The sequence below is a fragment of the Zonotrichia albicollis genome, chromosome 7 (assembly GCF_047830755.1).
Source record: "Zonotrichia albicollis isolate bZonAlb1 chromosome 7, bZonAlb1.hap1, whole genome shotgun sequence".
NCBI classification, from domain to species: domain Eukaryota; kingdom Metazoa; phylum Chordata; class Aves; order Passeriformes; family Passerellidae; genus Zonotrichia; species Zonotrichia albicollis.
The window spans coordinates 37,398,792-37,413,900 of NC_133825.1; the positions used below are offsets into that span (position 1 = coordinate 37,398,792).

Here is a 15,109-nt window from a genome sequence, read left to right on the forward strand (position 1 = left end):
AAGAAAACCTGAAACCAAACCCAACTGGTATTGTTTTTTATAAATCCAGTAATGGTGAATCTACCATAAATCTTGGTAAGCTGTTTCAGCAGTTGATTTTATTCACTACAAAAGCACACCTCATTCACAAATTTGTTTCCCATCACCTTCTGTCAAGAGATCTTATCTCTTTGTCTGTTAAATGGAAGATCCAGATTTTTCTTCCTGTTTCAATGCTCATAAGGTATGATCACCTCACACCTTAACCTTCTCTTTAGAAAGCTAAAATAGATTGAGCTCTTTAGGTCTTACTACAAAACATGTTTGACAGTCCTGTAATCATTTTTTACTACTGTTCTTTGAAACCTCTCTAGTTTTTAAACATCCTTCTTGAAGTGTTGTCTGGACAAATTATTTCCAAACCAGTCACAACAGAGTCAAAACCAGAGGTAAAAGAACTCTGAGCTCTTGTTTTTTTCCCAGGACAGCACTAGCCCTTTGGTCACAGCACAGCAGAAGGAGCTCACGTTCAGCTGATTATTCATCTTAATGAAGTCTTTACGGAATTGCAGCTTTGCAGGATAGAGTTACATCCTTTCAGTGTGACCTACATTCTTTGTTCCTAGATGTGAGACTTTACATTTGGCTTGATTGAAATACATATGATGTGATTATGCCTAAACTTAGGGCTGTGCAGCCATAAGCATCCTTCGCCTCTTGTTCCATGCTTTGTGCCTCCTACAAAGCTTTGCTAAGAAGGATTTCAGATTTTTTTCAGATTAGTAAATATTATCTTAGTAAATATATTAAATGGTGTGGGGTGCATAAACAGTTTCTGTGGGATCCTGCTAGAGAAAGACCAACTTGATAATAAGTATGTCTTTACAATAACAATTTCAGACAGAGAAGTCACTCAGCTTTTAATAATTTTAATGTTTCAGAAAATATTGCAGTCTGTTACAAAAAGAACTCAGTTTCGTATCATCAGAAAGATATGAAATTGACATAAAACTGCATTCACACAAAGTTTCCATAATCTTAAGCAAAATTTGTTGTATTACCTCCCTTTCAGCTGGCTACTTAAGTCCTGTATTAGATGTGCTGTTATTTCACCTGAGCTCAAACTCAGGTTGAGAAATTTTTAATTACTTCAGACATCACTCCTTAAAAATGCTGATAAAAAAATTTGCTGCCTTCTGAAACTTCCTTGACTTCCAGGGTATATTAAAACTCGGTGTAAATGGACCAGAGAGTTCCTTATCCAGCAATTTTGAACCTCTAAAATACGAGGCTTCCAGACCTGTTGATTTACTCATAGGAGTATTTGGGAGCTTCAGATTAGACAGACAAGATGACTTTCTGGAATAGGATGCAAGTACTGTCAAGTAGCCTGTATACTATGGTAACCTCATTATATGCTAAAATTTATTATCCTACTCCACCCTGCAAAATGAGATGTTGATTGTGGTGGTAAGTGATACCTGTTCAAAGCATTCTAGACAGATGATGAACTTCTTATAATTTATCTATTTTTTTTTTCTGAGGAAGAAATTTCCCCAGCATTTCAGGTTCTGTAGAGTGGAAAGTACTGTAAGAAAGAATAACACAACACTAGACTCATATTTTCCTGCTCCACTGTCGGTGGAGAGCTACTTTGCCATTTTGGACCAGAATCCTGCGTTGTCAGTACTCCAGGCTCCTGTGGATGGCAACAATGACTCAGTTATTATGAACTGCTCTTTCGAGGTGGTGTGCTTGTGTATGTGTACACACACGTGTGAACTGTGAGCACTTTTCAGACCCCACCCACTCTGTGGAGCCCTGGAGGGAGGGGGGAATGGACTGCAAGGAAGGGTGCTGGTGAAAAGCCAGCCCTAAATCCATTGTAGCAAGGCCTGCATTTATGTGGGGAAGACCCTTTCTTTTATGTGTCACAAGAATCTGGGAGTGTTGAAAACTGCTGTGCAGCACCAGATGACCCCTGCCGTCACTTCGTGGGTGACAGGTGCTCCTGACCCTGGTCAAGGATAATTAATGAGCATTAAATCACCTTGCTGTTCACCTTCCTTTGCAGGAGTGCAGTACCTAGCTAGTGTTGCTCCAGGTGGTCAGGCAGATGTTCTGGTTACCTGGGATCGCCATCCCCACCATAATTGTTGACGTTATTAATGAATACTCGGATCAGGTGACGCTGCTAAGCGCAAATAGGAAGATACAGACCCGTGAGCCGGTCGTGGCGTGGCGAGGGGGTGTGGGGGAGGGCGATTGGCACAGGGGGAGTCCCAGCGGCTCCCGTTAATGAATTAATCCGCTAACGAGGGTGGGCTCGGCGGCCCGTGCCCCTCCGGTCCCGCAGCCGCCTCCTCCCCCGGAGGGGGCAGTGACAGGCAGCGGCTTCTGCCCCATGTGACTGGGGAGCGGCTGCCCCGTCCATGGCTGGGCCTCCCCCGGGCAGCAGCAGCTCCGGCTCCCGGGGAGGAGGGGCGGGAGCTGCTGCTCCATGGGGAGGAAGGGCAGCCCCCGATCCCCCCAGGAAGAGGGGGGATCCCGGGCCGCCTCCCCCCCCTCCCCGCTCTGGGCCTTACCTGAGGAGCTGCTGCTCCTCATCTGCTCCTACCTGGACGCGCAGGCCTTGGGCCGCCTGGCCCAGGTCTGCCGCCGCCTGCGCTTCCTCAGCAGCCGCGATGTCCTCTGGAGGCGCATAGCCCGCGGCTGCCTCAACTCCGGCTTCACCCAGCTCGGCACCGATCTGTAAGCGCGGCCTTCCCGGCGGAAGGCGGGGGGCGGCGGCGGCGGCGGCCCGGAAAGGCCGGGGATGCCGCGGCCCAGCCGGTTGCCAGGGCCGCGCTGCGCTCCTGGCGTAGCCGCCGCTGGGCCGCGAGGGGCGGGGGACGCGGGGCCATTCCCGGAGCGCGGTTGCGCCGCCCTTTCCCTGCGCCAGGAGGGGCGGCGAGGGCACGGGAAGGGCCTCCCTGGGAGGGAGCGGCCGATGGCGCGCACCAGGGTGGCGGGGCCCGGCCCCGGCGCTGCCCGGAGGGGTTGGGGGAGGCGCCTCTTGTCCCCGCGACGATGGCGGCGACTTCGCCGCGTATCTCAGTGTCAGGCCCAGCGGGAGCGCTGGAGCGTGAGGCCCTCTCCACGTCTGGAGAACTCTGTCCAGTTCTGGCCTCCTCCATACAAGACAGGGAGCTATGGCTGAGGGTCCAGCGGGGGCCATGAAGAATGATAAGGGGTCTGGAACGTCTCCCCTGTGGGGAGAGACTGTGGGAGTCTGGAGATGACTGAGAATGCATCAATGCATAGAAGTACCTCAAAGGCAGGTGCCAGCAGCAGGATGAATAGCAATGTCCATAAACTAAAACAAAGTTTCACCTCCGCATTGGGAAGAATGTTATGCTGAGGGCGACAAAGCACTGGAATGGGCTGCTGATGGAGGGCATGGAATGGCCCTCTGGAGACATTCAAAACCTACCTAGACTCATGTAACCTGCTCTAGGTCACACTGCCTTGGCAGGGAGGCTGGACTGGATTATATTCAGAAGTCTTTTGCAACCTTAATAATTCTGTGATTTTGTGATCTTCTCAGTCCCCAGACCCCTCCAAACACTGAGGCTTGGGGGCTTCAGGCTGGGGGAGGTTGAAGCAGAAGGAGATGGATGGAGCTGCTGTGTGCAGCTGGCATGGATCCTGTAGGCCCAAACACCCTCCCCACTTCTGAGCAGTGATCCCTGCCATGGTCTTGAAAACACCTCAGAGAAGCTGCAAGGGAGCAAGGCCTGGGACAGCATCCTGGGGAAAGGCTGGAGAGTGGGCTTAGTGAAACACGTCTTAGGTTCTCACAGAGCAGCTTGCTGGTATAAATGGTGATGGCTGGCACAGAGAAAGTGACTCCTGGACTTTTCATGGCTTCTAAGTTTTAAAGTTTTGTGAGTAGGAATTATTTGAGTTTTTTTTTCCTGGAGTCTTTCTTTTTCCCCAGTTCAACAGAGCAACACAGATTAGGAATAAGGTCAAGCCCTCTAGGCTTTGCAGTGTGTATGACCCCGTCATCTTCTTAAATGAAGTGCCTCTGGGGCTTGGGCCTTGGCCATAGTTGGTGATGATCCAGAGTTTGCCTTTCTTCTCTCAAATTTGGCTGTGTGCCAAATGCCACTTGGAGGCAACTTCACAAAGTGGGCCTTTCTTCCTCATTTAAGGATCCTAAGAGAAGTTTGTGTTTTTAGGCTCTACAAATCTCTTCCTATGGCTTCTCTGTAGCTGCCAGCATGGACATTGTTTGTCATTCAGTGACTCAGTGTTGTTTCCATAAACACTATGCTGACATGACTCAAAAGAAGGGATGGCGAGTTTTGACCCTTGTTTTGCTGTCTGATGTTGCTGTCTCATCAATGCATAGACTTTAGAGAAACAATTATGGTTTCTGCTGGCAGGAGCAGAACTTTGCTGGTGCTGAAAATCCTTGTGTTGGGTTTTCAGGCCAGCACTTCAGCCTGCTGGGTGTGAACAGGTTGGAAGTTAAGCACAATTCCCTTGGAAGTCAGGAGGAAAAAGCACTGTGGAATGGCTGTGCTTTGGATTCTTGTCTACTGTGATATATGGTTTTGTCTCCTGAGGAAATGAAGTTCTGTATTTTTCATTAAGAATAAGGTGATACTCGGCTCCTTCAGTTGCAGGAGGGATCACGTGTACAGCAGAGCAGGTGCAGTGTGTGTAAGGACCACCACTTCCCCCTGCAGAGGAATGCAGGTCTATAAACAGCTACAGAAGAGATTTGCTAGGTCAGAGGGTTTCAGAGAAGGGAAGGCTGCTTGAGTTTTGAACTCAGGGATTTCAGTGCCGTTAGATTTGCTGTGAACAGGTTTGTTTTTTTTTTTTTTTTTAGTAATTCTGGGATGTCCTTCTGTGCTGTGTCCTATTTTCAAGTTTTCCTCAAACAACTCCAGTACTGAGAGCTGCTTTTAGCATTGGTCAGCACTTCGGGGTCCTGGGGAGTTCAATCATAGGTAACACACTAAGTTACATTTCAAGTGGTTGTGAAGAAACCTTGAGGTATATCTGGAGGATGATTCCTTTAATTACTTTTAACTTCATAGAAGTCTCAGTGTCTCCAGTTCCTTGAAATAGTGTACCAAATCCTGTGGAGAATACCTGGAAAACAAACGCTTGTTTTCCCTGGGTGGAGATCCAGCATCTGGGGGCAGTTGCAGGGGCTTTACTCCAGTAGGAGACAGAGTTTGGCAACAGATACAAAGCAAGGGCATACTGCAGAACCAGGAGGTCTGGGTATCTGAACATCTCTAGAAGAACCAGTATGGCTGCATGTGTTGAATTGTACAGCTGTAACATTTGTACTTAGCTGAAGAAGAGTTTAACAGTCTCTGTGGCAGCTCAAGGACTTTAACTAGCCAGGTCTCTTCTGTAGCACTTGCTCCTTGTGCATGTCTCCAAGATTAAGAGCCATCTCCCAGATTGCTGCTCGTGCAGCTGAGGGAGTGAGATTTGCAGAGAGATACTGTGCTTTATTTGAATAATCAGTATGAGTTGGGGAGGGAGTTTAGGCAAGCTTCTGGGCACACTGTCCTTCTTAATAGCAATTTGAAGTAGGAACCTGGCATATTGCTCGTTGAAGGTTAAATTTGAGCTGAGTAGGTATTCAGGCTAAAATATTACTGTGAAAATAGAACAGTGATGAAGATGTTGGATAGCTGGACCTTCTTGATGACTGTGCTTTCTTAGTGATATGGAATAACTCTTGAGTTTGTCAAACTTGGCTTTGACTCACTCAGGAGCTGAAGCTTCTATTGCATGTTCTGGCTAATGTTGCATGAGGTGAACACTAGTTTTTTCTTTTGAGTGGTTTTTGTGCAATACTGTGTGCAGTTGAGAAAGCAAAGGCTGGAACCGTTTATGGTTAATATACTTAATGAAATAACATGCATTGTTCTCACATTAGATCTTAAACTGATGGTCCCTGGGAGGCTGGCATAAGTTAAAAACTAGTCTAGGGAGTATTTACAGTTTAAGACAAAAATCCATCTCAGAATAGTTTGATCATTTCTGCTGTTAAGTGGCTTTTGATAAGCCATCTGTTAATGCTGTGTAAATAGCAATAAATTTGAGCCTAAAGGAGATAGCTGTGAAACTTAACTCCTGCCTCCACTTTCCCATTTTTAAAAAGGTGATTAACTTGAAAATGACACTCTTTCTTTAAAATGCTTTTTCTGTTGGGTGTATCTTCAGATAATTGTCACAACAAGGATCAGAAGTAACAAGCTTTATCTTGTAAGTGAAAAAACTGTTTGAACAGTCAGCTTGCTTATAAAAAACTTCTTTCTGCCAAAATAGGGAAGAGGTAAGATTGATAAGAAGCTGGTTGCAAACTCCTAGTTGTTAGCAGCATGGAAAAGAAAAGTAGTAGTATATGTAAAAACAAAATTACTTAATTCTTAATTTTTTAAATTGTCATCCTGGCTACATACTTTTAAAAATTGCCAGCTGTGGTTATCTCTGGACACATGCTTGTGCTTAAATGATATTGAATTAAGTTGGTAATGATGTCAAAGGAAGGTGTGGAGTTAAGCCCAGACACTAGCTGTTACATTGCAAGGCATATTCGCAATATTGACAATCTCTAATGTTTTCACTTTCTGGTAGATTCAGCCAAATGGGAGCCTCAGATGTAAGCCAAGTTAAGTGTTTACGGCGTGGATTCAATTGTGCACTTGTAGGAGAAGAAAGAAGTTTGCTTTGAGGGATGTATCTGTACACTTCCTTCCTTTGGCAGAGGGAAACCACAAGGTTCACGTCCACCTGGGTCCCTCTGTGTTAGGGATGGTTGGGGCTGAGCTGGAAGAGTTCTTGAAGCACAAGTGTTCAAAATGTGCCATTTCTGCGTTGAATCAGCAGTAACCAAATATCCAATAGAATATTGTGTCACTATTATGGAAGTACAGAGTGGCTTTACATGATGTGCTTCTTGGCATCTGAACTGTGAGTCTCTCCAGATCAGGTTGTCACTTTTTCTGTATAAATAAGTTAATTTTATGTATAGATTTGTCCTGTTACAAGACCTTGTCATGAGGATGGTAAAAAGAGAGTCCTTATGCTAAGATTTTTGCTTTACTCAGTCCACAGGAGCAGCTGAAGTAAAAGTTGAGCCACGCCTTCATGATGTGAGGTGAAAGGAGAATTTTTTGTTTCAAAAATGCGTGGCAGCATTTCACAGAAAAGTTAAGGCTTCACAACACTTTCTGCAGCTAAACTGTAGCTGAGTAATAGCACAAAGCCTTTGGGGGTTTTGGTGATATAGTGATATTACAGTTGTGTTCTGTAGTACAGAACAGTTGTAGTCTGTGTCTGTTTTGCCAGCTGTTGTACAGGCCCAGCAAGAGCAGTCTGCCCTGATGAGCTTGCTGTCTAAATAGCCAGGGTAAACAGGGGCTGGAGGGGAAGGAGAGGCAGGGAGATGTCAAGCAAGTTGCCCTCTGTGCAGCAGGTCAGTGTCAGAGCCAGGAATAGCAGAGGGTGCTTTAAGCCTTTATCCAGGGCCTGCTTGCTGGACCACCTTGGACTGCAGAAATCGGAGAGGCAAAGAGCTCATTGTAAGGTGATTCTTTATTTAAGGCATGGAAGAAAGGAGTAAAGTTGCAGCTGGGCTAAACTTATTTCCTCTTTGTTACAAAGGAATTTTAGAGGGCAGGTTAAAAGTTGGAACCTAAATAGTTTGACAATTTGTTCTTTGTGATGTATTAATAGACATCAAAATATAGAAGTGTTCCACTGCATGTTTTCTCTTTCCCTGTCTCCTGTTCTGCCTTGCCCACTAGGATCATGGTGTATTCTCCAGTTCAGAGAAGCAGATTCATTAATGGACAGATTTATCATCTATGAGTATTTAAGAGCTTGTGTAAGCATTTTGGTGAGTTAATAAAAGCTGTGTTTTCTCCAGATCTTGGAAAAATGTATGTACCTACAGGAGCAGGAAATGGCCAATCTGTGCAAGTCAAATCCAAATGCAAACTGCAGCAATCATAGGAGACCTCAGCCTTCACCACTGGAGGGGGAGGGAGTGTGAATGCTTGTAAAGCTGCTTCAGTTTCCTTCATCTTTTGAACTAGTTTTAAAAACAAAGTTTTCATTACTTTTAGGACAGAAATGAAGAAGGCAATGAACTGGTGCAGATGATGCAGAGGGGAATACTCTGGGGAGGATATTGCAGTAACAAAAAAGTCTTGGATGAAGGAATGCAGCTCTTGTTTTGTGCTGGAAAAGTCCGTGGTTTTCATAAACCTGTTGTTACATTTATTCTTACTCTGCCTTAAACTGTTAGTGCTGAGCAGGACAGATCTGCCAGGGCAGCTTCACAACCTTGAAACTACTGCTTTTTCTGGGAATGTGAAGTTGTTTGTAAGAGTTCTTTGAGGCCTGCCTACCCTTCCCTTAAGATCTTTGCTAGTACAAAGAGAAAGAAGAATTTTATGTAGTACAGGGATTAAAATATGTGTGCTTTGTTTGTTGCTGTTACCCCTGTTGAATTAGGTATGGGTTATTTCATTCTATCCAAGTACTTCCCTGACAATCTACTCTTTCAAATCAGAATACATTTCACACTTCTTCAGCAGCTTCAGGTTTTCTCATAATCTCTCCAGGGCAGTGCATTTTTAGAAGAAGCCCAGATTTTGTCTCCAAGAAGCCTATAAAACTCTCTGAGAGGGTCCAAATCCTGACAGGAGTTTCTAGCCAACATCCCATTGCAGTCACTTGTGAGGGAGAGGGCATCTGGTGGCAGAGTGGCTGGCTCGGTCTTGGTGGTGGTGAGTTTTTGGGAAGCCTTTGTGGAAGTGTGTGTCCTTGCTGTGTGCACAGAAATTTGTTTGCACCTCTGGGGTATTATGACAGCCTCTGCCTTCTTCATGAGGTGACTTTGTCACAAGAGCTGTTTGGTGGAGCAGTTGGCAGCCTGGTAACATCTGAGATGGCACAGACACAGCAGAGGAAGCAAGGAACAGTGAGGAACAGTCGGCAGAGCTCTTTTCCATCTCGGAGTTATTCGAACCCGGGTCCCGTAGGGAGAGGGGAGCGCAGGGGACAGGCTGAACATGGCAGTAAGCTAAGTAAGGGTCATGTGCTAAAAGAATTCAGTTGGAATTTTTGTCCTGGAAGAGACATTTAGAAAGCCAGCCGACTTGTTGAGGACAGTAACAGGGGCTCCTGACATAAATAGCTTTTCCCTCTCGGCTGGCTGTTGGTGGCCCGTGACTTGTAGCTGCACCGAGGCCCTGCTGCTCAACAGGTGTGTCCTGACTACACAAATAAGTGCAGTTGGTCATTGTGTTAGCCAGCCTTGCCACAGGGCCAAGGTTGATAGTGGGGCCTTAGCCACTGTGACCTGTTTGTTCTCTCTATGACCCTTCCAGTCAGGCCTCAGGCAGGCTGGTGACAGCTTTTATGCAGACAGCAGTTTTTGTCCACACAAGAAATTCAGTCCCAGCAGGTCTCTGCAGACTTGCATTTCCAGATGAGCTCTTCAGTACTTAAGATGTAGCAAAACATGAAGGACTTTGGTGGGTTAGGGTGCCCCATGCAGCTGGGAAAATACACAGCATGACATGTTGGTGTTATCTTCTGTTATCTTCTGTAACATGGCCTATGTTGTTGCAGGCACCACTGTTTTGGCACATGCTGAAATTGTAGACAGCCAGCAGAAATCTCCCTGGGATGCAGCACAGCACAGAAGCTCTTGCTGTTGCAGAAATACCATTTCTGGTGGAAAAGGACTTTGGATGGGGAGGGGATCATTGAAGGCAATCATTCACCTCCAAGATATGTTGGAGGTGAAGCTTTAGGAGGTGATTCCTTCACTGTTTTCTTTTGGGGCTCAGGCCAGCAACTGCCTTGGTACCTGAGGTCACCTGGGTCAGTGGTGCTGTGTGGGGACAGTTCCAGTCTCTTACTTCAGCAGCTGGGAAGTGGGCTCCAGAAGGAATATTACATTTCTTTTGGTAACTCTGCCAAGAAAGAGAGGAAATTTATAATTTGAGCAAAATACTTTTAGCTTTTTTTTGTAGAGTGGGGAGAGGTAGGAAGGGGGAAATGAAAAATCCTTTATAATGGGTTGCTTGGGATGATTTTTGTCCTGGAGCTCCCTCTCAGGCTGTAAGAAATGTTCACCTTCTCTTTCTTAGTATAACTAAGTCTTTGAAAAGGGAGCCTCCATCAGGAGTGCATGCAATTGGAAACATGCATTGGCTCAGGTCATGTATTGCACTGTGATTTGGGATCCTGATAGAGTGCTTTTTGGTGGTAATTAGATAATAACAAAGATAGCATTGTATGTCCTGAGTAATGTAACTTTATCAAATATTGATAATTGTGATGCCCTAGCAGAGGTCTAAGATGATGCACTGTAAAGGGCTTTAAGAACATTTTGCTTGAATTTGTGTTTCATAATCAGTCTTCACTCATTCCTTCATCCTGTGTTTCCTATCATCCTTCTAGGATGCTGGACTGTACCTCAGCTGCTTTCTGATGAAGGTCTGTGTAGGTACTATTAAAAGTAGCAGTCCTTCCTCAGTGAGTCAGCCTTCAGCAGTCTTGAAGTTCACTGTTGGGTGCCTTCTCTGGGAACACAAAAGCCAAGATCTTGATTTCACAGAGTAGTTAAGCATGTGCTGAATTTTAAACCTGTGCCTTAGTATTTTTCTGGATTGTATACTAAGAAAGATCAAGGTATTCATTGGCCAGTAGATAGTGTTCCCTCCATAGCATTTTATGCAGCATTTGACTTCATATGGAGGTTTAGTCTCCTGAATCTTTGGATGTTCAACACAGCTGCTGAAGTAAGAGGTACCTAGTTAAGTCAACCACTTGGTGCAAGTGTGTGATGTCTGTTGATTGCCTTAGTCATCATGGAAAAATTGTTAAAAGTTTGCAAGTGTAGAAAGTGTGTTGATCGTGATTGAAACAAAGTAGGCTCTTGTAGGGGAGAAAAGGAATTTTTTATCAAATTGTTAAGCTTATATGGTGATGATGTTTTTAACTTTGTGAGATATGGGAATTGTTCTCAGGCATTGCAGTGATACTCATCACATTTTTTGATGCATTCTGGGAATTGCTCTGGAGGGATGCTATTGAGAAAGCAAATCAAGTGATCAAATTGTATCTCAGCAGTTGATTCCATAGCTGGGCTTGATTTAACTTCTGGTGTGAGGGATCAAATGTCTCTGACCAACACTGCACTTCAGCATTTGCTGCGCCATAATTGCCAAAAGGGAGGGATGTATCAGTCCAATTTCTACATCATCTTTTTCCATATCATCTGTCCCTTTTCTTGCATCTATTTTGAATAAATAAAATGTCTGGGATGTAAAAGCAGGATACTTTTAAGACATGTTTAAATTAGCTGGATCCAGAGTTGCTATATGGAGGAGGAAGGCTGGACGAATATATATCTATTAAGAATAAAACAAAAAAACCCAAAACACCACCATGACCACCCCCTCCCAAATCCCATCAGACCTCCCCCATATAGTCTCCCCACCCAACCCTCATCCCCTCCAGACAGAAACTGTTGATATGTGGGAAAGAACGAGGTGTCTGTTTCAAAAGTAACTGCAATAGTGAACTGGGGCTCTGGGCTGAGCCAACACGTGACTCTTCAGAACTTCCATATTCAGCAGTAGGAGGGTCAAGGCCTGCTAGAAAAGGGACCAGCAGGTCCCTTTGGAGGAGGGAGCAGCCAAGATGGAAGCTGCTTTTTTGACCTTGGAGTCACCTTCTTCAGAGCCTTGGAAATTACATCTAGTCTTAGTAGGGTTTATGCATTGAGCTCAGAATGTCTGGTTGGGCCAGCACGTGTTGGGAGGGGGATGTGGCACGAGTGTGTTTTCCATCACTGTGCATGCTGGTGACTTGAAATCTGTATGTGGGGAGAGCTTAACTGAGGGCTGAGTGTAGGGAGGAGAAGTGTTTTGGAGTAAGGAATGGAATTGCATGTAGGCGGAGAGCCTGGACTCTGTCTGGGAGAGTAATAAGCAGTGATGAGAGTGGGTCTGACCTGACTTTTTGGTACTGTGCATTCCTCATCTCAGACACTATCTGGCCTCATGAGCTCTTGCAAGTGCTCCCTTTAAAAGAGGAATTCCTCTTCTTTCAGCCTAGTATAACTATTTTGGTTTTGTTTGTTTGTTTTTAAATGGCTATGAAAAATAAAGAGCCTGTAGCTTTCTAAATTCAATTTTAATTGGTGTGGCTCTACTGATCATAAACGTAAAGTTGCAAAGCTTTCTAGAGGATGAAAAGCTTTTCTGTGTGTGGTTTCTGTTTTTGTTTAAAATGGGTCACATGCCCAGGAATGCAGTCAAATTATAATGGTGACTAAGTGCCGGAAAGCATAGAAAAGAGGAGGGAAGGGTGAGCAGAAAAAAAGGAGCCTGAGGCTATGGAAGGAAGGCTGGGAAAATAAGAATCTGGCCAGACCCCAGGGCCAGGTTAGAGATTCCTACACCCATTAACGCAGGAGATGTTTATTTACAGGGAGCTAATCTTTGTTTTAAAAATGACAGAGTAACCAAAAATGCTACTTTTGGGAAGTGGATTGGAGGGGCTGTAGAGATGGGAGGAAGAAACTGATTCTGATGAGGCACCAGTTCCCATCTCTCAAGGATCTTCCCTTCTCCCTATGAATCTCTCTGTGTTGGCTGTTGAGAAACAGATGAATGTGGGATAAACTCTTGTAGTCTAGTAAGTGTAACCCCTAGTTACAAAGGATAATTTCTAGAGTTTCTTCTTGTTTGTAGTGTTCTGATCTTTTCTATTTAAACAGCTCCAGTAAGGGTTTTGAATAATTAAATTATGATAGGAGAAAGATGGGAGCTAAAGTTGCCATTTCCCATGTCTTTAATCAACTCTGGATCATGAAAACAAAACAGGTGTTGAACAGCTGCTTGAGCTGGGTATATTAATGTAGACTCTAAGGAGACCTTGGTCCCAGGTCTCTGTGGTACCTACTTTTTGTCACATCTTGAAGAGTATTGATCTTGGTTTGTCTCAGCTCATTCCAATAACTTTGATTTGTAGCCCAGCAATAGTTTCTCTTTTAGTAGCTTTGTCTGACTGTAAAGAGAGAATTTTCCAGCGATATGCTGGAATTCTCTATCCTTTGGTGAGCTGCTGCAAAGGATAGATTTCTTAGGGTGTGTGTACATTGGATTGTTGATACACATGAATGTATTTTGTCTTTTGCTTGGACTCATCTTTATTTCTGATTATTGTATGTGGTTATGGGATTGTCAGACAGGTGAGACTCTGGAACAGTTTCTTTACTAGTCCTTCTGGATAGACACTCTTTGGCTTCTTGTTTCAGTGTTCTCCTGACTGGTGTTTCCTCCATCTGGTGTTGTCCTTGTCTTAAATGGCTCTTGTCAATCTCTATTAAAAGGGTGATATCCCAAATCTCTGGTTCTTCTGGAGATTTCTTCGTGTCATCTCGTTTGGATTATATTTTGTCTGAACCTGTGCTGCATTCAGTATACTTGGTCAAGTCTTGATCATATTTCAGGTTTGTGATCATCAGAGGTGGCTTTCTTTGCTGGTAATACCTCACTGTTGTCAGTGTTCCTTTCTTGTCAAATGTCCTCACTGTAGTGTGGCACTGCACCATCAGTGTGTGTCAGTTCACCATTGTGGAACCAGGGTGACAGCTTACCTGTGGCCATCTTGAATGCATTTGTTATCCAGAAGGCATCAGTCCTGGTTGCTAATCTTGTCTCTCCTCCTCTATCTGCAGAGCTCCTGGCATTCCAGTGAAGGAAAGGGTGAAGGTATCTCAGAACTGGAGGCACGGACGCTGCCGGAGGGAGACAGTCCTGAAATGGAAATGCAAGCAAGTGGCTCCTTCCTCTACTCTTTGTTATGTGACAGCTGCTGTGGGGCTTTGGGTTTGTGCCTGTGCCCTGAAATGAGATGTTTCCTGCTCTTTGTGCTCCATGGGGTCTTACCAATGTTTGTTGCTGGCTTATTTTGGGTGTTCCTGGCTAGCTGGGTGTGGGGTAACCTGAGTTGCTGCCTTGCCCTGGGGATTCATGCTTGAGTGTCCAGAGTTTCTTTCTTAGCAATTTGAATTTGTCTTTGTTCTGATCTGTACAGTTTTAGTCACATTTAGCAACCTTTACTACAAACTGCTGCATTCATGTCTACTGTATACCATGAGCAGTCTTTTGTCCTGCTCTCACAATGAGACCACCTTGATCCCAGATGTGGACTTAGGTGTTCCCTCAAAATGCTTTGTCTGTCTCCCTGGTTTATCCTGGATCCTGATTTGGATGTACAAATCTAAAATGCTAATTGCAATTCATCTGCCTTTTGCTCCTTCATTCTCATGCTTCTCTCCTTCACTTAAAAAAAAAGTGTATTTGACATTAATGATAGGAGCTTGTTGTTAAATTCTTGTTTGCAAAGGTGTACTTGGCTTTCAAAGCAAAGCATAAGATAGGTCACTTGTCTGAGCTGCACATCGAAGTTTTCAGCCTTCACATCATCACACTGAAGGAAAAATGAGAAAGACTGTGGTTTGTTAGCTGCTGAAGAACAGGGACCTTCTACTGAGTTTTCATGCCTTTTTGTGCTGTGTAGATTGAAGTGGTGGATAATGTGCCACTTCTTGCCTAGAGTCCTGGGAACAGCTGTAATGAGCAGAGTGGGTTTTGGTGCAGGTTGTATACCTGCCTTTGAAGTGCTTGCAACCATCTGTGAAGACAGGCTCTGTGGATGTTAGAGATCATTACTAAACCAGCTTCCCAAGTGAAAAGGCAAGGACTGATTTAATGAGGCCACCATCCAAATGCCATCTCCTAATTTTCATTTATTCTGCTTCAGATTTTTTACTTCTCCTTATGAAAAAGCCATAGAAAAAGGTAAAAAGCTAAACTTCTGCAAAAGGAGAGCTGCAGAAACTGGCTGTAGTCTAGGTAAGCTGGATATTCACTTGCTTTTAGAGGACTGCGTAGGAGTGGAGGAAGGAAGGGGAAATCAAAGCCTGCCTGAACCCAGAGCTCCTGCTCTAAAGATGCCTTTTACTTTTTCCATGTATATGATCAAGTCCCAGATGAATATTATAAACTCAACTGCTTTG

General features: G+C 44.6%; 1 protein-coding gene and 1 long non-coding RNA gene across 4 annotated transcripts in view; one reads left to right on the forward strand and one right to left on the reverse strand.

The window, feature by feature from the left end:
• Positions 1–1,481: 1,481 nt before the first annotated feature.
• Positions 1,482–2,212, reverse strand: LOC141729696 (uncharacterized). Its single transcript, XR_012581126.1, has 2 exons — positions 2,030–2,212; positions 1,482–1,678 (listed from the first exon to the last, which is right to left on the reverse strand). It is a non-coding gene; the product is annotated as an uncharacterized LOC141729696 (long non-coding RNA).
• A 135-nt stretch (positions 2,213–2,347) lies between these two features.
• FBXW4 (F-box and WD repeat domain containing 4) overlaps positions 2,348–15,109 on the forward strand; it is a 61,451-nt gene continuing 48,689 nt past the window's right edge. For all 3 annotated transcript variants that reach the window (XM_074545114.1, XM_074545115.1, XM_074545116.1), the window contains exons 1-2: positions 2,348–2,730; positions 13,766–13,861. In XM_074545114.1, the coding sequence (XP_074401215.1) occupies positions 2,480–2,730; positions 13,766–13,861 (347 nt within the window). In that variant the 5' untranslated portion in view covers positions 2,348–2,479. The remainder of the gene's footprint in view (positions 2,731–13,765; positions 13,862–15,109) is intronic.